We start from the raw sequence: 23,768 nt of genomic DNA, 5'->3' as shown, positions 1-23,768 counted from the left end.
AAAACTATAGAATCTCTTCATTTGATGAAGCAGTCCATTAGATTGTAAGCTTCTTGAGGGCAGGGACTTTCCTTTGCGTCTTTCTGTTTCTCTAGTGTTTAGCATATGGCTGACAGGTAGTAGTTGCTTCAAAAATGTTTATTGATTGTTTGACTAATGAGATCCTTCCCAAATATAAGACCCCTGGATTCTGTGATTTCCTTAGGAATCACAAGCAACTCAATCATTCACTGGTCTGATTGCAAGATTGCTTTTTCTTTTCCTCCTGTTCCTACCTCCCTCATTGACCATTTAAGGGCTCACCAAGGGATAGTCTTTGGGAAGGGAGAACAAATCTCCCTTCCCCAGTTTACTGCTTGCAAGTGGCTTGAGAAGGAATTGCATTCAGGGCCAGGTAGAAACTGCTTTACTAACTCAAATCAGATTTGAAGATTAAGCGGATTTCAATTATCTTTGCTAGGTTCTTCTTTAATATGTACAATCCAGAATCCACTGAGTGTGGTTACCATTCCTCTGGATTCTTCCAAGTGTAAAAGACACAATATGTTTGTTCTAAACAGAATACCGTACGTTGTTGTACTACTGAATGTATATTCTTTCAGGATAACATGACTATTTTATGTTTAAGCTTATGTTTTATAAATTCAAGGGTTTTTTCCCCGACAATCTTATTAATAATTCATTCTAAAAAACAAATACAAATTTCCTGATATCCATGAATATTTAAACAAGGTTTTTCAACATATAAAAGCTTCAACAGCAGCTGTGCTACCTGTACCTTAAGGCATGTGTCAGCCTCAAAAGCTCTAAATTACTCATAGGCTTTGGCACCTGCCTAAATATGTCAGCTCTGATAATTGCAAGTTATTTATCAGCTTACACCTATTCTGTGCCAGAGGCAAGGTATTAAAAAAAAATAACAAGGTGATACTTCGTCTACCAGTGAAGGACCAGGCTGACCATCAGGTAGATACCTAGAGTTGGGATACAGGCGTAGCAGATTACACTCTGGTTGAGTGGATTGTAAATAATAGGACAAAGGAAAGAACCCTGGACTGAGAATCTGAAGAAATAGATCCAACTTCTAAACCTATCTCTATTGGTGTGGATTCTGGGGTTACTTTGAGAAAATCACTTAACTTTTCTGGGCGTTGGCTTCTTATTTTGTTTTTAAAGAGAAAAAAGAGTGAGCTAGGGGCAAAGAATTCAGCCCAGGTGAATACCACCAGGGCTATGACATGAGGAAAATGGAAATAAGTATTGCAGAATTGCCCACATATACCCATATTACCTACTGTCTCAGGAGGGGGGGCGGGGCAAACATGGACCATAAAATGTCAGAAAACTATTATTAAAAACTGTATCTAGATGTAATTGGGAAAAAATATAATTTTAAAACTAATTTAAAAAGAACACTAAAAACAACCACTAAAAGAAAAATACTACCAGGGCTCCCCCAAGCACTATTTCTTCTCAAACCAGAGCGAATGAGATTAGAAGCAAATTCAAACTCAACAAACTTATCAAGTTTCACTCTTTGCAAAGCATAGTGGTTAGCTTCTGGGAACACATTAGGGACAAAAAAAAATTCTACCTTGGTTTTGCCCTCAGAGAGTTTACAATCTAGCAGTAGTGAATAAATGCTCATATATATGAACATTTATTGACTGACAGGAATGGAAGATAAGGTTCTCAGAAGGGAGAAAAATATGACTCCCCTCCATGGGACCTTGAGAAGACCAATTTAGAGTTTGAAAAGTGCTCTGGGGATGCTATATGAATGTTAATGATAACAAAGTGAATAATAAAGATGGCACATGCCACTACTTACCTTACATCATTTAATTCATAGTATACATTTCTGCTTTCGTCTTTGATGTAAATTGCTACACTTGGAGACTCCAGGATTTTCATGGTGAGCTGCTGAGGAAAGGCACTTACAAAAAGGGCACGGATTGTGTCTGCACTTGTGATTTCGTTGGGCATCCTAAGCTGTTTTGTTTCATCTCCATACTGAAGATATAAAACACCTGCACACAAACAAAATGCCCTTATCAGATGCAGATCAAAACCAACCTTGTTGGGAGGAATCAAATGAAAGACGGCATAAACAAAGCCATTTCCCTCAAACCACACTTGGGCATGTTTTCAGCATGGTTTTCGAAAACAAGTAACAAGAGACATATGGTTGGTATTTCCAAGAAACAAAGCTATGAGATTACCATACAAGTACCTTTTACTCTCTGGAGATGAGGCATGTGCTAGAGAGGCTAATTTTCCTCTCTTTGAAACCAAATTTTTAAACAAAATCACCAGTCTTTTAAACCAAACAGAAAACTCAACTAACTTCTGGGAATCGAGAGGAAAATATTTTCCCCTTTCCCCAGGCTCATTTTTCAATTTTTTTTTCCTTCCCACTAATTGATTAGAGCAACAAGTATATTCAATAAGATATACAGCTTGCCTTTTTAAACATTTTAGGCCCTACCTGAAAGTCAAATAAAATTCTTTCATTAACATTTTCAAGAAGAAAAAGTTCACACCAATTCAGTGGCGCTAATTCATTATTTACTTAATATTTATAGTAAAATTTATAGTATACTTAATATTTATAGTAATTTATAGTAATATTTATAGTATAGTAATATAGGAGTACCAAAGGCCAAGGACCAAAATCTTTCAGACACAAAATAGAAGTTATTTATATAACAAAGAACAAAATGGCAATCAGAATTTTATCCTTAAGGGGAAAATTAAAGTTCCTTATGTTTTTTTAGTTAAAACTTATAGCTGCTCCCATTCAATTAAAGAATTTTTGTTGTTGTTTGGCCATTTTTAATCATGTCTGACTCTGTGACTCCTTCTGGGATTTTCTTGGCAGAGATACTTGAGTGGTTTTGCCCCTTCATTCTCTAGCTCATTTTATAGATGAGGAAACTGGGGCAAACAGGAGAAAGTGATATGTTATTCAGTGTCACACAGCTAATAAGTATCTACAAATGAGTACATATGAATTAGATTTAAAGGCTAGGAGAATCACAAGAACATAGATATAGAGTGGGAAGGGACTTTAGAAGTCAGCTAGTCCAAATCTTTTACTTTACAGATGAGTCTCACAGTGATCAAATGACTTGTCTAAGGTCACACAGGTAACAAGTAGAAGAAATGAATGAAATTTGAAGCTAAATCCCCAGACTGATAGTGCAATCCTCCCATGGAGAAGCATGAGATAGGTTAGAGGGGCAGGTTAATGTCACAAATCCTCTACGAGGCATTGGGATCTCCTAAAAGTATCCATAACCCAATGTGAGACCTAGATTTAAGATATCTGGATACTATAGACCTCTATCTATCTATCTATCTATCTATCTATCTATCTATCTATCTATCTAAAGCAGAATGGTGCAATGGATAGATTGGGGCTTTGGAAGTCTTTTTTGCTTCATATCATGCCTTTACTACCTCTTTCCCATGTGACCCTGGGAAAACTAAATTCTCTAGATCTCAATTTAAGAGAGTTGGATTTGACATCTTCTGGGGTCGCATCCAGTGTCTACTCTGTGGCTCCTTAAAAGATATACAGACACAGAACCAATGATGAATAATGATAAAAAAGTGGCACCAAACCAAGAGCAGCATGAAATCATAACTGCTGGTCTACCATGCCTTAAAAAAGATGATTTCTTTTGCCCTACATTCTTAAGAAATAACCCAAAACACAGGAGGATCGAATCCTTGTATGGATCTTTCTGTGACTCAGTTGTTCTTCTGCTCTGGGCACAGGGAGTCTCATATTCTCTCCTCCAGCCTACCAGCTATCTGGTGACCCTTTGGGGGCTGGCTTTTACAGTAATCCTCTTTTCTACCACATGTTTATCTCCGAAGATTGGGGAACCATCCCCAGAGCCTCTCTGATCATACTGACTGCGATGTTCAGACACTGAAAGCAGAGGCGTGGTGACTTTCCCTTGTGATAGATAATAATACATCCAAATGCCAAAAGCACTGGAGCTGGCCACTACACCACAGCTGAGGTTTGGCCCAAAAGCACCACTTTGATGGGAGTAGGGCACGTCCGTAACCGCCTGGTGACAAAATGCTGGAGCTCTGTGGCTCTCCAACCTGGCCTGGTTTTCATTCCTTCATCTATGCCCTGAACATGTGCATGGATCAGGGCAAGGGTTATTGGGGTAGGGGTGAGGGAAGACTTAAAATAAAACCATGTAATTGGGGGGTGGGGAAATGACATACTATTATTAAGAAGCTGGGTCTTTTTACCTCTGTGTAGCATTCTTAATAACATGATTGCATACAAATAGATTTAGAGTTGGAAGAGATCTTATAGGCCAAGGACACCTTCCTCATATTCAGATTAGGAAACTGAGGACCAGTGATTTGTCCGAAATCACATAGTGTTTAAGTGACAAAGCCACCTTAGATGATATCAAAGCTTCTTTTTTCCTAAGGAGCTCAAGGAAATTTCACATATTTCTTCCCCCACATGAGGCCTTTTCTGATCTCCCAAACTATCTGTGTCTTTCCCCATCATAAAAATAATTATCTTATATTTATGGATTTTTCCAGACTCTCAGCTACTAGTGTTTCCCTCCTCTAAGGTTATCTTCATTTATTTTCCACGCTGTCATCTGGACCCATTTATATACAAGATGTCTCATTAGAAGGCAAGTGATATGAAAAGATGAATTGTTTTTGTTTTTCCCCCCATCTTCAGGGTTTAGCATAATGACTTGCACAGAGAAAGTTCTTAACAAATGCTTGTTGATGGATTAATTGAGATCTAGTTTGCTTATCCTCATCAATGTGCAGATTGTCTTCCCAGATAGATGGTAAGCTTCTTGAGAGTAGGGATTATTTTATTCTTTGTATCCACAGTTTTTGCTACAGTGCTTGGCACAAGGTAGATGCTTCATAAATGTTTGGTCATTGGTTGACTCCTCCTAATTCATCTTCATAACACTCTTGTGAAGCAGGGGTCGAGTCTTTTTAGCTCATTTTTATAGGCAGAAATGGAAGGTGAGTAACTTGTTCTAAATATCTGGAGCTCTGATCTCTTAGTTTTGTAATCTTTTCATTAGATCCTTGCCCGAGATTTAGAGATGAGTATCCTACTGCACTAATGTATAATGGGGGATTCTTAAAAAATTAATGGAAAGTCTTTTTAACTATTGAGAAAAATTAAGAAATTCAAGACCATAGCAACACAGTGTTATCTGTGCCTTGGGGAGAGTTCCCACTTCACAAACAACAAACTTAGAAATGAGTTGCACAGATGCTACTCTCTGACTCTAAAATTGTTGTCCCTTTTAAACTTACTTTCAGTCTTCTATTTGATACTAAGCATTGATTCCAAGGCAGAAAAATGGTAAGGGGTAAACAATTGGGGTTAAGAGCCTCTCGATGTCAGACCTGAGGTTCTATCCACAGAGCCACATAGCTGCCCCTTATCCTTATTCTTGCAAGAGTCCTTTCTGCTGCTCTTTACGGCATCTGCTGCTCCTTCCACAAAGGCCAAGAGAGTGTAGGAGGCATCCAACATGGGTGATCAGGAAATGCAATGTTCTTGGTGAAACAGTGGGAGGGTGGGTGTGGTGGAAAATGATTCTGTGGTTCCTCCTGGAATTATGAATATATTTTCCCATAGATTCTATATGACTACAGTTCAGTTCTTTTAGAGGTTAAATAACACTGGCTATCTCTAGCAATGGAAAGCTTTCCCCTTTCTAGAATCTCTTGTTTCCTTCAAGACTCAACTTAAGCACTATCTTCTACACAAACCTTTTACTCCTTTCCCCAAAACTCTGGGTTTATTTTGCATTTTTATACACATAGGAACACTTCCTGAGTTACAAGTAACTTGTGTTGCCATGGCCTTGCATTTCTTTTTTTTTTTTTCAATAATTTGGAAGGCTTTTCATTAACTTTTCAAGTCTCTTCCGTTATATATTAGTGAAATAGGATACTTGTCTCTTACTGCTGGGCAAAAGTGTAATGAGAAGATTAGAAAGCTGAGAGGTTAGAGATCCAGATAAGTCGAATTGTATCAGCTTGGATGAGTTATCGGCCTCCATTTCTGCCTAGAAAAATAAGCTGAGAAGACTTGAGTCCTGATTTACAAGAATGTTATGAAGATGAATTAGGAATAAACCATAAGTGAATTATATATGTAGATAGATAGATAGATAGATAGATAGATAGATAGATAGATAGATAGATAGATAGATAGATAGATAGATAAAGAATATCAGCCCGTTGGACAAGGGGGTGAGGGGGAGCAGTATTTTTTTATCTTTGCATTCCCCACAATTAAGAACATAATAGGTACTTAAGAAATGCTTTGATTAACGACTAAAATGTGTTGGATTTTTTTAATTGACTTGGAACTCTATAATCAATTCCTATAACACTGTTTTCTATGGGAAAATCTGTTCTGAGTCCCAATAACTGCCTTGTGTTAAGGACTCATTTATAAGATAGAGACAGTATACACTAGTCACTTAATCATAGCTACCATTTAGATAGTACTTTTGCAAAGTACTTTGCATATGTTTTGATCTTCACAAAAACAATATGAGGTAGGTGCTATTATCATCTCTATTTTACACTGAGGGAAACTGAGATTGAAAAAGGTTAAGTGATTTCCCCAAGGTCACAAAGCTCATATGTATCTGAGGCAGGACGCAACTTAGGTTTTGCTAATTCCAAGTCAAGCTCTTTGCCCACTATTTCACCAATTTCAATAAGTTTTCTCATCTGAAAAATGTGGGATGTAATAACTGTTTATGTGATCATGGGGTCACAAATTTGGAGCTGGATTGGAACTTGGAAATCCTGAAGTCGAATCTCTTCATCATACATGAGAAAACTGGAACACGGGAAGGTTAGCCATCTCAACTAAAGGATGGGTAGTAAGTAGGAGAATTGAGGTTTTAATCTAAATTCTGATCCCAAATCTAAGATTCTAGCCACTGGACGAGGTTGTAATGATCAAAGGAGACAATTTATGAAAAGTTTATTGTCATCAATGATGACGGTGATTTTCCTTATAAGGCTGACCAAACAAACCACTGTCTGAGAAGAGTAAGTTTTTTTTTTTTTTAATCCATGGATTATACTGTATACATGTGAATGGAAGAGTCCCGAAATACAAATATTTGTATGTAACAAGACTGCTCTATTTTCATCATTTTCTGTTCTTTTTCCTTCTGTGAGTTTTTTTAAAAGTTATGTGAAAGCTTAAACATTAAAGTATGTAATACAGTATCAAAAAGGACATGAAAACCTTTTTTTCTCTTTATTATGTCATTTTGTCCAAAGCAGGAAACCTAAAAAATATTTAAGAAAAAAAGTATAGCAGAGTGTCCACTGATATGTAGTAAATTTAATGCAAAAGTGGACTTAGGAGGAGGCAGTTGAAAGTAAAAAGGGGAGGGAATGACTCAGTGGATACAGAGCCAGGCTTGGAGACAGGAGGTCCTGGGATCAAATGTGGCCTCAGACACTTCCTAATTGTGTGACCCCCCCAGACAAATCACTTAAATCTCATTACCTAACCCTTACCGCTTTTATGCCTTGGAACCAATACTTAGTTGATTCTGAGATGGAAGATAAAGTGTTTTTTGTTTTTTTTATAAAGTAGGAGAAGATAAGTGGAAAATACAGCTGAGGATTCAAATGATAAAGAGGCCAACAGCTTGTAGACTATTCACAAACATCATACCTATACAACAGGAATATTTTTTTCAAGAACAGGGTTGGCAGATGATGGGGAAGGCAAAGCAGTGAGCATCATGAAAAGTGAATTATCTTGACAAGAAAATGACTTCTGATCAATTCAGGATAGTCCTACCACAATCAGCTGTCTCAGAGAAGTCAGATCATCAATTCATTAAAGCAGAGATTAGAAGAAAACATGGGAAACAAGCAGGCTCTTACCAATAATGAAAAATAAGAATGAATGAAAGGTTTGGAGAATACGAAATATTTTTGCTTCTTGAATGTTTTAAAAATCACAGTTGAGTTAATGGAGCACAGTAAGCCCTAAAATATTTCTTCTTCTTTAAGATAATTTTACTGAGCTCTTTTGTGTTCCTATTACCTTAATTTCTGGATCTATCTCTCCCTCCTTCCTCAGAATCATCCTTTATAACAAAGAATAAAAAAGAATAAAAAAATAGCATGTCAGCAAAATGAGACAACAAATTAAATTTGACCACATATTCAGTACTTGACAACTACAGATTGCAAATATGGAAAAAAGGAGGGACATATATTTTCTTGACACCTCTAAAGCCAAGCTTGGTTATCGCAATTACAGAAAAAAGCATCTTTTCCAAAAAGATGTCTTCTCCAGAAATATTATCAAATAATATTCCTTTACAGCTACAATTACAGAGATAACTTTGTTCATTTCTCTTATAATTATTAATATTTAAGGGAGGTACAAAATAATTTACTGTGTTTTTATCACAAAAATGGAAAATAAGTCTATGGGGTGCAAAGGGGTTGTGATAGGTAGCTCAGTGGATAGAGAACCTAGTCTAGTCCTTACCACTCTTCTTCTGTCTTGTAATCAATACACAGTATTGATTCTAAGACAGAAGGTAAGGGTTTAAAAAAATACTCTATGAAGAGTTAAAATGGAATGGTAATTCCTTAAGGGTTCTCTAGACTCTTGTTTTCAGAGGACAGAATACTAATACATAGAATCAAGTCATAAAATATTACCAAAATTCTACAAAGAGATATACCACCATTCAAAGAAGATTGGCCTAACCAGCCACACCAGAAACAACAAAAGAATGAATAATTAACTGTTCATCACTCAGTGGCACACAGATCAGGGATTTGCATGGGGGTCCATGATGATGACCAGCTTTGAAGGAGTTACCATTTTCTTCTGAATTCCTAATAAATTGGAGGAAATTAAAACTAGGCAGTTTGACACACAAACCAGATTTTGTTGGGGCTGTTAAAAATAGTTCAGAGAAAGAATAGGTAATAAATCTTTAAACTCAATAAAAGAAGTTGGCTCAAGTGGGATGAAGAAATCTCAAGAATGAAATACTCAACTTGCAAGCACAAACAATCTGATCAGGAAGAAAAGGAAACTCATCAAAAGATACAGATATTGCTACATGGGGAGCTTCTTGGTCAACTGAGATTTAGAAAAAAAGGAGAGGTAGAAAGGAGTGACATGATCTGGTATAAACAGTGTCAAGAGCTAAAGCTAGTGATGAATGTTAAAGTACAAAAAGGAGGGTTTTTTTGAAAGCTATCTAGAGGGTAGGAGAAATACCAAAAAAAGGGACAGGAATTTGGCTTAAGTGGAATGGGAAATAAATAATGGCTGAAAGGAAGAGGGCAAAACTATTGATACTATTTGATTTCTATCTTCTCTTCCCAGAAGGAGGATCTATGATAGGGAAAGAGAAAGAAAAGTAGTTTCCAAAAAGTAGAAACCCAAGATAAATGAGATGTTCAGAGGGCACCTAGCTACCCTCCCTGAATTCATTTCCTCCAAACTAACCAAACTTAAGAGAAACAATGACTCTGTGATGGGGGTAATACAAGGGTTATTATCCTTGTTTCACAGATAAGAGATGAACTAGAAGTTCAGAGAGAAAAAAATCAGACCTCTGGTTGTCAAGTCAAGTTAAGTTACATTATGTTCCCAAGTAGTACGATAATTGGTGGGAAATTATTACTAAGTCATTGTCATAGATCTTTGAGGGAGAATAAAGATACTATAGGACTTAAGATAGGCAAATGACATGATTTCTTTTTTTACAAGAATGAGTCTTGTGTCTGTAAAGTAGAAGTAAAGAACTTTTACTGAGTTCGGGGAAAACATTTTAAACAAAATATTAATGGGATGCTTCACACAATTATTTCAAAAAGGAAATAGTGATCAATAAAAACCAGCATATCTTCATCAAGACTTGGTCATGCAGGGGAGCCAGCTGGCTCAGTGGATTAAGGCTCAGGGATTGAGAAAAGTCCTGGGTTCAGATCTGATCTCAGATCCTTACTACCTATGTAACTGTGGTCAAGTCATTTAACCCTCTTTGCCTCATCTGTAAAATAAACTAGAGAAAGAAATGGCAAATCACTACAGTAACTGATAGGAAAATTAAACAAATATGTTCATAAAGAACATGACTGAAAATAACTAAACAAAGCAGCCTAGAAAACCTAATAGGGACAGAAATGCTTTTGGTGTTGGAAGGGTTAGATTCAATGTGTTTTTCTTGGCCTTGGCAGATAGATCTGGAAGCAGTAGGTGGAAGGAACAGAGAGAGATTTAAACTTAATGAAAAGAAATATACCACTAACGTTATCCCTATGTTGATCAGACTACCTATAGAGGTAATGGGTTCACCATCTGTAGAGTTCTTGAAGGGGATGCCAGGTGACTATGTCAGGAAAGTTATATGAAAGATTCTTGATTTAGTACAGTTTGGGCCAGAGGACCTCTAAGTTTTCTTCCACTGAGATTCTGTGAATTATTATATTCTAAATAACACCTATTACATGGAACATACAGACATGACCTAAGAATAAAGAACAGTGGCTTTTGACTTGCTTCCAAGAATCTTGCTAATCTTCCTTTAAAGAATTTGAAATACACACGTTCACTGGAGATTTCCATAGGGATCTTAAGCTTGGACAACATAATAAGAATTCGGAGGTTATCTTTGCCCTTCCTACACTTTAAGAGGCTGCTAAAAGAATTTAAACCAACAAATTCTGTGAAGAAGACTGAGATTTTTAAAAAAAGATACCAAGAACAAAATTGTAAAATTTTTAAAATTACATGATCCTAGAGGAACACAGATTAGTTTTATTGGCAATATGAACAGTCCTCCTCTAACAAACTGTCCAAAATTCAATTTGTAAATTCTAGACTTTGGGCTGCAATTCATCTAAAGGCAAGAGAAGCTATCACTACAGAAATGGGGAATCTTGAATATTCATGAGCTACCAAGTATGCAAGATCTGAGGAACCATAATGATAGCCACTATTAGAAGAATGGTTCAAGTTCATCTGAAATGAGTTTTCTTATGCCTTAGTATTCTACAACATGGTGGCCAACAATGGCTAAAAATGACTGAACCGATCTGTGGGAAAAATTTATCACAATCAATAAATAAGGCAGGCATAAAAGTGGACCTGCAGCTAAGAAGAATACAAAATGATGGTTTTTCAGAGACCTTAACCCTCATTCTTCATACTTTATACGCCAATCATTATTTAGCTTCAGGTGGCTTTTTAAACAGTATTAGAGAAGGCTTTCTTTATTCTTATTAACTATAATTGTTTCCCTCTTTTTTTCTAGTTGAAAAAAACCACAAAGATAATCTAAAACTATTCAAATGATTTGATCTTGGAGCTGAGAGAACAAAATCAATTTCATTCATTTTTCCTAGGGTAGCAATATGATCCCTTTCTCATCTGAATTGTTCACTGTCCAAATGTGAGAATCATCAACGATTCCTAAAAGAAGTCCTAGAAAGACAATTGCCTCCTGTAATGACAGGTATGAAAAGCACCCATTTTTACCTGATTTAGCTACTACTAAGAATTTCGAAAACAAAAAGAATTAGGCCACGTATCAAACAAATTAAATATGAGAATTCCCTGAATGTAAGATGTTATTCCTTTCAATAAACATTTACTAAGCAACTACCAATATGTATGAGGAAGTATGCTAGGCACTAGAAAAACAAAGTTAAAAAATATAAAGAGCTTGGCCCTCACGGAATTATATTGAACCAGAATATATTATAGTGTGTAGATTTTCATCCAAACCTTCTTGGCTAGTTTAACTGTTTTAACCTATTATATGGAAGATACCTAAGACCATGAACTTTGTCACCCTTTATCCTTGCTGTTTAACCTTTCTCCTCTTTCTTGGTCTCGTTTTTAGATTCTCCCTTTCTTTTCTTTTCTTTTCTTTTTTTCCCTTTAAATTATATCTTATTCTCTGGATTCTTCCCTCCCCGAAACCAATTATCCATTGGTTGCATAATGCTAATTTTTCAGAAAATAAAAACTATTTTTTCTCTCTTCAACATAAAAACACACAAAGACTCACAAGGGCACAAAAGAAAAGTGATGCTCTCTTCCTTATTTTTAGGCTCCTTAGCTCAGAATGGGAAGGCAATAGATAAAAACTCTGGGATAGATTGAAAAAGGGAAAGAGGGGAAAAGATGAGGCCTGGATTTAGATTACTGTTTTCTATTTGAAGGGACAGGATATATGAAAGTGGGGTCAGGAGTTAAATTTTTTTTTCTGAACGCAAGGAAAAAGAAAATGTTAGTAGCTATGGGATATTATTATGAGATGTGCCTTACCTTTCAAATTTCTAAAAAGGCCTATTTTATGTCACACATATATTGAACTTGGGCAACTAATACGGAAGTTAACTTTGACCCTTCTAGATATAAGAAACAAGTCCAGAAGTAAATTCATCTTAATGCTAATTCACACTTCTATAGCACTTTTAAGGATGGCAAAGCAAACCTTAATGGATTATTCTTGTTGAGTCTGAAGACCTCTCTGTGAGAGTGGCACTTCTGCAGTTAGCATCCCTTCCTTTTTATAGATGTGGCAAGAAGCTAAATGATCAGAGGTCACAGTATAGACAAAGATGAGGCTTAGGTGGATTAAGTCACAAGGAGAGATAAGAAAGATTAAAGATCCTGATCAGACAAGGGAATTATACAGCATTCTGGACCATGAAAGTAGAAACTCATGGGCAAATGTCTGAGAAAGGAATCTGACCGTCCTGGTATATGTAGTTAAGAGGGAATGGAGAGGTAAGTCATGGATGTTGAGCAGGTTAAACAAGTGGGGAGTTAGGATACTTGAGAGAACACCATTTGTGCTGAAGTACCCTAGTATGAGGGCAAGAGCTGAGACGGAGAGAAGGTACTGTGCATGGAACAACAAATTCATTTAGAGCAGAAGGAGAAAGCTCTGCTACTCATAGATAAAAGGTTGTCATCTCTGGATGGGATGATGAATTTGGATTGAATGAAGAATAGGTTTCTGAATAATGGTGGTAGAGGGTGAATCTGGAAAAGGCAACCAGGAAGAAGGAGTATTCCAAGTACTCCATTTCCAAAAGTGAGTCAAAGGTAGGAATGCATGAAGAAAGTACAGCTAGTAGTAGAAAGGATGGCCTGGGGGACATAAGGAAATCAGGATGGAGCCTAATCTCAGAAAGTGCCAGAAGATGTGAATGAGAAAGGAGACCATTTAAGATGAAAGGAAGTTGGTCATTTTTTAACAGGCATTCCAGAGAGTACCATTATGGACAAATATTGGGGGAGGGAGGGTTGTGTTGAAGAATTAGGGAACTATAGGAGGTAGCTAGGTAGTTCAATGGATTAAGAGCCAGCCAAGAGACAGGAGGTCCTGGGTTCAAATGTTATTTCAGACACTTCCCAATGGTGGGACTCTGGGCAAGTCACTTGACACCTGATTACCTATCCCTTACCTGTCTCTTGGCTTAGAACCAATACCCAGCATTGATTCTAAGATGGGCAATGGGGATTAAGTGATTTGCCCAGGGTCATGCAGCTGGGAAGTATCTGAGGCCAGGTTTGAAACTAGGACCTCTCATGTCTAGGCCCAGTTCTCTATCCATTGAACTACCTAGTTACCCTCTATAAGCTGCTTTTTACATTTTTATTTAGTTCTAACTTGGGCATCTGAATATCTGAGCTGTTCCCCTTTTATGCTTCTAGCTAGGTTTCATTCTTCCAGAAAAGATTCAGGGGCCAAAAAATGCTTCTACCACACCCTGGGACATATTTCAAATGAGTTGTTTGTATTTTATTTTAACTAAAACCTGCGATTTCATCAGTATAAAGAGTTCTCAATGAGGAGCTTCCATTGCTAATGCATGTTGGAAGCTTCTCTGTCAAAAAGAAAAAAAAAAGTCTTGAGGGTTTCCTGGAGGCAGGGAGAATTTAAATGATTATCTAGACTCAACCAGCCAGTATGTGTCAGAGGGGAGACTTGAACCTAAGCCCTCCTGACTCCCAGGCCTAGATTTATATGGAAATGATTTTATTACTGTTTAAAATCTATCTGCACTTCTATTTCTTTCTTTTTTTTAATCCATCCTCTCCAAATGTTTGATTGATCTTAACAATATTCCTTCATTCCGGATTCCTTCCTAAGCTATAATTGCCCTCTGGAGCCTTTAGGGGAGATGCAGCCATTCACTCCCTGAACTCAATTGTAGGCTAATGTCCAGTGCCAAAATGAGTCATTTATGAGGCTGAAGACCTGAAGCTTATCCCTGGACTTCTGTCAGCTACCCCACCCTTGCTTCTATCTCAGACTCTCCTTCTTCTCTCTAGTTCAGGCGGTGAAAGTGTAGGTTTCTTGGGACAATCTGTTCTCAGTTCCTTTAGCACCCACTCCATTCTGCTGTCCACTTTTCTCATAGTGCACTGCTGTTCATTTTAATAGCAGATGGGATGGCATTGAATGCAGACTCTTAAAAAATGCTATACCATGTTGAGAAAGAAACAGAACAGCCATACCCTCCTATGACCAACAGAACAAAACAGCAGGCATCAATTAGCCCAGCCAATGCCAATTCTCACAAATATCAATAATATATTATAAGGGCAGGTAGGCAGTACCAGTGGATAGAATACCAGGTTTGGAATTGGGAGGCCCTGAGTTCAAATTTGGCCTTATACACATTCATTCCCTAGCTTTGTAACCAGGGGCTAGTTCACTAAACCACGATTACCTAGTCCTCCTCATTCTTCTGTCTTGGAATCAATACTTAGTATCAATTCTAAGGCAAAAAATAAGGTATGTGTGTGTGTGTGTGTGTGTGTGTGTGTGTGTGTGTGTGTGTGTGTAGAGAGATGCACACACAAAAACATATGCATAGTATGTGTGTGAATATATATATATATATATATAAAATCACCCATCTCCTTTGGTAGTTGTAATGCTCTCCCCATTCTCCCTGAACCCTTCTATCTGCTAACCGGCAAAGAGTTAATCAGTCTAGTCAATCAAAACAATGCTCTGCAGAGAAAAAGGGCGGGATAGTTGGTAGAAAAGAGTAATAGAGGCAGAACTCTCAAAACACAATTCCTTAGGAGAGAACCTAGGAAAGTCATTTTTGTAATCAATCAGTTAGCACTTGTATAGGTGAAAAATACATTAGGGTATTCCTGAAAACATATTTGTAATCCAGTTTCAGAAAGATACAATGAAGAATATATTTAACAGAATGAAACCATATTTTCTTCTAGATAGGGAGGTGGATAGGAGCTCAAATAATGCTAAAAAAAAAGCTGAGATGTAGAAAGAAAACAGTTATCACAAAGCCCTCTACCATGGCCAAGGAAAAGATAGGACTCTCCTCAAGCCATACTTCTGTTGCTTCTTTTCCCTCTTAAGGGATGCCCTTGATAATCATTTTAACAAAGTTTCACCTGGACAAAATGCGGGGATAAATGGGGAGGCAGGGGAAAAAATCACATGGTAAATATCTCTACATCCATAGTCCTTGGCTTCAGACTTCCTTATTTACAGCTATCTTGGGTTAAATTCTGGCTGTTGTGTTAAATGACAGAATCCCAGAGATGAAAAAAATCCCAGTAGATCACCTTGTCCAACCCTTACCTGATGCCTGAAATTTCTTAATGAAATCTTCAGCCAATGTACAACTGGTCTTTGCCTGAAGACCTCTAGTGATGGAGAATTCATCCCAGTTAGAGGCAGCCGATTTCATTGCTGGAGAGTTAGGAGGCTTTGTGTATTTTCTTCTCTACCCAACAGAAATCTGCCTCTCTAGGCAGGGCTGCTGGATGATCTGGGAAGTACCCAGTGCTAGGAACCTGACCTGGAAGTTGGCTCAAGTGAGACAACCCAGCTAAATAGTTACAAACCGATTTGATATGCCTAGAGCATTGTCACTGGCTCCCACATTGGTACATTGTGTGTATTTGGGGGCTAATGAATCATAACATTGACACACTAGCAGTAGGAACAGCCACCTCCCTCCCACACACACCCTGGGATGACCACACAAGGGGAGGAAATGCAAGGTCAAGAAACTGCTGAGCCTCCTGGCTTTGCTCCTCCTCTCCCCCACACTCTTCCCTCTAACTTCACTCACTGCAGCTTAGGAACACATTGTTGCAACCTCACACCCACAAATTCTCACCAAAATGCTTTTATCCACCTCTTCACTCTGAATCAGGATTGGACCCACCTACTCCTCCTCCAATTCCACTCCCCTTCCCAGCACATAAGCCTGACATCCCCAAACTTCCCCTGGGGGAACTGTAATCACCCAGCTGCTCAGAGAGCCATCAGCCTCCCAAGCTCCAGGGTCCCACTCTCCCAAATAAGTAACAAAGTATGAAGAAAGATTTCCTCTGAGCTCCAGCTTTCATAGTATCCATTTATAGGATTTTTCACTTCCTTGCTCCATATTTGATAAATACATTGTTTAAAATGTATCTTTTCAAATTGCTTATTATTTCCTTAATGATGATGATGACTCCTAACATTCACATGTTTCAGTCCTTATCTCAAGGGGCCTCTGAATCTCTCTTGCTCTAAAGACTCATCTCTCCCCCTACCCAAAAGATTTTCTATGATGAGAACAAGAAAGATCAACCAGTCAATGAAGAAGCATTTTAAAAGTCCTACTTTGTACCAGGTAGCCGGTTTATTGACAAAGATACACCTAGCTATTTCTTCCTTCCTTTTTAGGTTTATAGGATTTTAAGTAGAAGGGATCTTAGTAATCAGACATTCTAACTCCTTGATTTTATAGGTCAGGAACCTGAGACCCAGAGGTGTGAAAAGATATAGCCAAGACTACATAAATAATAAATAACAAAGGAAAGATTCAAGCCTAGGTTTTCTCACTACATGCTTAGAGCCCTTTCTGAGTTCCCTTAATGAAAGTGCCTTTCCTCTGATTGTCTCTGATGTAGCCTGTATTCATCTTGTTTATTCAGTTATTTTCATGTCTGCTCCACTAGATTGTGAAATCCTTGAGAGCAGGGACTGTCATTTAGCTTTCTTTCTATCTCCATACTCTAGCCCAGTGCCTGGCACGTAGTAGGTACTTAACAAATGTTACTGACTATAGTATTGCTCTTCCCCTGGGAATTTGAGGACACAAACTCTCAGTATTTGCTCCTCGTGGTCCCACTATTTTGTCATCATAATGAATAATTTTCTGAATACTCAGACTGTTGCTGTCTGAGTACAAACAATTAGGGTGTTACCTAATACGGAAATGACCTCGCTAGTAGGAAAATCAGTAGTTATTTAACCAATCCTTCCAGCTTAGGACTCCACCAATACATCAACTCTCCAGCTTTCTGATTAATCCATGGCTAGAATTTTCCCCTTCTCCTGGTCCTCCTTTCACTCTAAAGGACCTTTTTTTCAGGGTACTTAGACTTAGTCTCAAAAAAAAGGGGGGGACTCAGCTACTTAAGCTACATGCTGGAAGAGGCTGTATATTCACTGTGAACAACAGATATGGTGTTGGCTTTAGAGTCACAAGGTTCAGACTCCCACCCTGAGTCAAAAGCCTCTCAATTTTTCTGTGTCTCAATTCCCTCATCTACAAAATGATAGGGTTGGACTAGAAGATGATGGAGGTTCCTTCTGGACATAGATCTATAATCCTATGATTCCCCCATTGTGACAGCAATTGATGACTTACAAAAACAGAGGTTGCTCCTTTCATTAGAGCATCATCATGTTTCCTAGGAGATCTAGTAAAGCAAGAGTTAATTTAAGCTGATGCTAACCCACCATGCATTTATTCTCCTTCTGCTTGTCTCCTCTAAGAGAAGTTGGGTCAGAAGCATAAACATTATACTTTGTACAATAAAAGGGGGAAATAGCAGTCGGTGGCCCTTTTCCGGTGGACAAGTAAATTCAATCCAAATAATGACCAGCTATAGTGGATGTCTGGGCCTTTGAAAGAAGCCGGCAATGGACGTAATAGGCTTACTACATGTGTAAACACAGCCAACAATTAGCCTGCCAGTTTCCCTGTCATTTCAACATACCGAATTTAAGAGAGTGGGGAATGACTTTTTTTTAAAAAACAAAACTTGAAAGTCACTTAGGTCTACAGGACAGCTACAATCCTAACTCATTTGAGCAAAACCAAAAATACCCACAAAACACAGTTTGCTAAATTGTGACCATCTAAGATTCCTATTTAAGAATCCAGAGTTTCATAACTTTCCAATTTATTATTGTGAGACTGGCAATTGCATCAGAAGTGGCACACTATCAGTCCAAATTGAGAGGAATCAAAGAAATGCCAGGCTTCGTTTTACTAAGCAAATATTTTCCCATATGTTATTGTTGTACTGTCTCAAAGGAAAATGATAATAAACATGGAGAGCAGAGCAGCTTTATTTCTTGCTGGATTCTGCAGACACACAACTTCTGGTCACAATGATACTTTTGGCAACCCAGGGGAAGGTCATCCACATGCAGTGATCGCTAACCCCACTCTTAGCAAGGTCCTTTTTTTCCTTTACAAGACTTATTTTGAACACTGGCTGAAGGTTGCTTTTATGATCTTTGGCGAATTTCTGGCCAGAAGCAAATTCATTGATTTCCTTGGCTTCCGGCTCCCACATTCCAAAGAAATCCCAAGAATTCTTTTTAAAAAAATTTTTTTAAACCCTTGTACTTCTGTGTATTGTCTCATAGGTGGAAGATTGGTAAGGGTGGGCAATGGGGGTCAAGTGACTTGCCTAGGGTCACACAGCTGGGAAGTGTCTGAGGTCAAATTTGAACCCAGGACCTCCCGTCTCTAGGCCTGGCTCTCAATCCACTGAGCCACCCAGCTGCCCCCTTCCAAGAACTCTTAAGATCGGAAGCAGGTCTCCCGGAACCTGGGCCACTTGTTTTGGTCTGACTCATATGTGCATGTGGAGGAGAGGGAGAGGGGCAGAAAATGTTAAAAATTTTGTTGTGAATAGAAGGAAGAGATATAAAGAGTGTATAACAGGAAGGGATAAACAAATATGGGGTTTGGAACCACTGTGGGGCCAGCAACAAAGCAGGAATGAGATTTAAGAGGCAAGAAGAAACATAAAATCCAAAACTAAGATTTCAAAGACACCAATGTCCAAATAAGTTTGAGCATGCGCTCACTTGGTATGACTGTCCCCTTCATGCCTGGCAGCCATCACAGCTGTGCTCTGAGCACATAGTAGGGAGCAATCATAGCCTGTTTTTCTAGCCATTCTCTCCTATTTTTAGCTTCTAGAATGTTCCCTGAGCATGTAGAGGGGAATGACTGCAAAGCATTCTGTCTAACTATTCCAGGAAACCCCAGGCCCATTTACCTGAGTCTGAATACCCACAACAAAAGCTCTCCCAAATTTGCCTGGAAAAAGCTAGACCCTCCCTGGGCTAATCCACTAGCTTTTGCAATAATAAAGCTTCCCTGTATTCTCAGAGAGCCTCCATGAATTTTCATGTCCGAACCAACACCAGTCAAGCACTTCCTACTCACATACAATTTTCTATGCTCGGTGTAATAACCTAGAGTAGCATCTCTTTGACCCGGTGTCCTCTTCAACTCTGCACACAACCCTCTAGAATGAGCTCTTGTTGTGGAGAACTAGCCTCCACACCACTAGCATCAGGGAACATGACTGTGCTTAAATTGGGGAAGATAGAAAATCCTTGTGGATTTTGGCATAAAGCAAAATTAGACTTGAGATTTAATTTTATTTTAGGTGTCTATGTGAATACTTTTGACTCAAGGTATTTAGCAATCTGGCTCTGATGCATAAAAATACATGTGGTTGGGACAGGTAGGTGACTCAGTAGATAAGAGCACCAGGTCTGGAGATGGGAGGTCCTGGGTTCAAATTTGGCTTCAGATACTTTCTAGTTGTGACCCTGGGCAAGTCACTTGATCCCAGTTGCCTAACCACTCTTTCTGCCTTGGAACCAATACTAAGAACTGGTTCTAAGACAGAAGGTATGATTTTAAATGTGTATGTGTGTGTGTGTAGTCTAATTTAAGACAGATGTCTCCAATTCATGTTGGAGGAATTTCAGTTCCCACTATACAGGAGATAATGTGGCAGGTACTAGTGAGAGAAAGATGGGAAATGATTACCTCCTGCTCTCAAACAGCTTACAGTTTCATAATAATTTATATATTCAATTTTTTCACATTACCAAAAGATGTTTTTAATAAATTCTGGCTACATATAAATATTTGTTTAAAGAAAATGATCATGAATTTTCTGATAAGTGAGATTTGTGAACAGGAGTACAGAAAGAAGAGAAACGGAAACAATGACAAAAACACCGGGAAAAAAAAGCTTTTGGAAGAAGGGAGATTCAGTAATAATGAATTCAGTACACATTTATTAAGCACCCTAGTCTGTGACAAGCAGTGTGCTAAGTGCTAGAGATAGCAAGGTACACAGTGGAAGCATCACAAAGATCAGGGTTCAAACTCTTGGTATCTGGGTGACCATGGGCAAACAAGTTAACTTTTGAGCTTCAGTAACTCCTGAGGGGATTGACCTCTAAGCTCCTCTCCAACTCAGAGTCAATGATGCTAAAATCTCTGATGACCGGAAATTGACTCCAAAGAAAAATCATGACACAGTTTAGAAAAAAAAATGTAACAGAATGCTACAACGATATCATATAAGCCTAATTTTATCAGCACTGTGTGTCCTGGAATGAGACACTTGTACATAGGAGCATAGAAAATGTCAAGATTTATATTCCAGCCCTCGCTCTTTCCAAGCTGCGACTCAAACTCTGTGATCTTTCCTGACATGAGCCAACTTTCTGGTGATGTTCTTTTTATAGGTAATAACTTTTTTTATGGGATAGAATCAGAAACAGAATGATACAGAGAATATTTAGTATGCTCCATTCACAAGAAATAATAGAAAGACATTTACAAGGGCCTGGTAAAGAATAGATATGTTTCAGGCAACTATATGGAGAAAAAGGTTGTCATTTGTCAGTGAAGCCCAGAAAAAAAAGAGAAATATGGTTTCTAGGCTGAAGCACAGAACTCAGGAAAATCCTATTTTTAATTCTGTACATAAATTCTTTCACTTCATGACCTTGGGATGAAATCGCTTAACTTCATTTCAGTTCATATAAATTATGACTTATTCTCCTTTTCTGTCTTTTAGGGAGACTATAAGGATTAGCGATTAAATTTTAGCAAAGGTCATTGCGAATAGTGAGGGTTACATGTATTTGCTCTCTTCTTTATGCTATGGATACACATGGAATTCAGAGATAATAAAAACACCAACAGTAACAGAAAATCATTCGCCTGTCCCATGAACCAAGGGAAGAGAAGAAAACTATTGTTTTGCTAATAAAGCTACCTGAAATTAAATAAAAAATGCTGCCTAGCTGATTTTTTTGCTTGCTAAATTTCAACTTAAAAAAAACTTTTTTGACTTTCCAAAGACTCAAAAAACAAAAGTAGGCACTCCTGTTAAAAACAAACAAACAAACAAACAAACAAACCAGAAGTTGATATCCTGGAGAAGACTAGGCCAATAATTTCTTTGGTATGAACAACTCCCTGGTCAGGACATTCCCTTTGTGGATACAAATCAACTACTTTTTTGCAATTTATAGTCTTAAAGAACTACCTGGGGCCTGGGAGATTGAGTAATTTGCCTAAGGTTACATAGTATATATCTAAAATGGAATCCAAACCCAGTTTTTCCTAGCTTTAAGCTTTCTGAGGCTGGTTCTAGTGTGGGATATAGAAGCACCAAAAAACAAACAAACAAAATAACCAGGCAATTAGACTCTGTTTAGCTCTGTAGCCAATTAGCTGTGTGAAGATGGACAAATCATTTATCATCCTGGTTACCTTGGTTCCTTATCCTTCAAATGAAGGATGTTCTACCTTTCTTATGAGCTGTTTCTAGGGATTAAATAAGAATATATATGAAAGTATTTTGAAAAGCTAAGGCAGCCAGATGCCTTGGGGGATTGAGAGCCAGGTCTAAAGATAAGAGGTCCAGGTTCAAATTTGACCTCAGAAACTTCCTAGCTGTATGACCCTGGACAAGTCATTTAATCCTCATCACCTAGTCCTTAGTACTCTCCTACCTTGGGACCAATACACAGTATTGATTCTAAGATGGAAAGTAAGAGGTTAAAAAAATCCAAGAGTGCTTTATAAACGTAGAGTATTATAATTTAATTTAATTGTAGTAGGTAATTCATTTATCCCCATTGCAAATAGCTTTATTAGATGAGAGATAGTGTAGTGGATAGAAAGCTTGGTCTACGGTCAAGTAGACATGGACCTTGGACATTTTCAGAGCTGTGTGACAACAAGCAGATCACTAAAAATGATCTGCTTCTTGATTTCCTCATCTATAAAGTGAGAGGGTTGGACTTTATAAATGGTCTCTAGGTCCCTTTCAAATCTAAATTTATATGCCCCATATATTATCTCTTATGCCTGTGTGATAGAAATTCAGAATCTCTTGCTAATAGCAAAACAATGGGGCTAACATACAAATCCCTCTCTTTTATATGTGTATATAGTGTTCCCCCAATCAGAGCATCATCTCTTTGAGATCAGGAATTATCTTTCTTTTCTATTTGTATCCCAAAACTTAGTCCAGTGGTTTTTGGCACATGGCAAACGCTTAATAAATGCTTTCCCTTTCCATCTATCTCCCAAAACAAAAATTCCAAGGAGTCTCCTTTCTCTTTGTAAATGATAAAATAACACAGCTCCAAAGGAGAAAGAAGACTCTGGGCCTGTCCCAGCAATGTGAGGTGCTCAGATGGTATGTATGGCCCACCGGTAAAAATGAGGAATCAGGGAAGTGCTTTAAAAGAAGTAAATAGGGGCATCTAGGTAGCTCAGTGGATAGAGAGCCAGGCATGGAGATAGGAGGTCCCAGGTTCAAATCTGATCTCAGACACTTCCTAGCTGTGTGTCCCTAGGCAGATCACTTGACCCTAATTGCCTAACTCATATCACTTTTCTGCATTGGAACTGAGGCTAGTATCAATTCCAAGGCAGAAGAAAGTAAAGAATTTTATGAAAGAAAGGAAAAAAGACTAATAAACAAAACACAATACTGACATATTGTTATGTAAGATATATATATGTATGTATATATACATATATATGTATATACACACACTAGATTGGGTAGTGAAAACAGCAGAGTGGGAGGAAAGACAAGAATTTTTATTTTCAATTATTCCCTGAAATAGTGACCTTGCCATTTAATTTTTTTAATGTCTTTTTTTTCTGTTTTTGACAGTCTCTTTCTCTCTTGATTCTCTCCCTTCTTTCTCCCTTTGTCCCTCCTCTCTGTTTTTCTCTTTGTCTTTCCATTTCTCTCTCTCTCTCTCTCTCTCTCTCTCTCTCTCTCTCTCTCTGTTTCTCTCTCTCTCTCTCTGTCTGTCTCTCTCTCTCTCTCTCTCTCTCTCTGTCTCTCTCTCTCCTCTCTCTCCCCCTGTCTCCCTCCCTCTCTCTCTGTCTCTCTACCTCTCCCCTCCCTGTATCTCTCTCTATGTGTCTCTCTCTTCCTCTATCTGTCTCCTCTGTCTCTCTCCTTCTGTGTCTTTTTCACTTTGTCTCTCTCCTCTCTCTCTGTCTCACTCTTTTTCTCTCATTCCTCTGTCTCTCTTTCTCTCCTCTGTATTTTTCTTTCTCTCACATCCCTCACTCTC

At 38.1% G+C, this 23,768-nt stretch overlaps 1 protein-coding gene across 1 annotated transcript in view; it reads right to left on the bottom strand.

Annotated features, from left to right (window-relative positions):
• KIAA1217 (KIAA1217 ortholog) overlaps window positions 1-23,768 on the bottom strand; it is a 415,980-nt gene that overhangs the window by 146,077 nt on the left and 246,135 nt on the right. Inside the window, exon 4 of the mRNA XM_044678100.1 lies at window positions 1,832-2,030. Within this exon, the coding sequence (XP_044534035.1) occupies window positions 1,832-2,030 (199 nt within the window). The remainder of the gene's footprint in view (window positions 1-1,831; window positions 2,031-23,768) is intronic.

This window comes from Gracilinanus agilis, chromosome 5 (genome assembly GCF_016433145.1).
Source record: "Gracilinanus agilis isolate LMUSP501 chromosome 5, AgileGrace, whole genome shotgun sequence".
In the NCBI taxonomy this organism is placed as follows: Eukaryota; Metazoa; Chordata; class Mammalia; order Didelphimorphia; family Didelphidae; genus Gracilinanus; species Gracilinanus agilis.
Note: the sequence above shows the minus strand (reverse complement) of the source record. Positions and strands in the feature narration are given on the sequence as shown.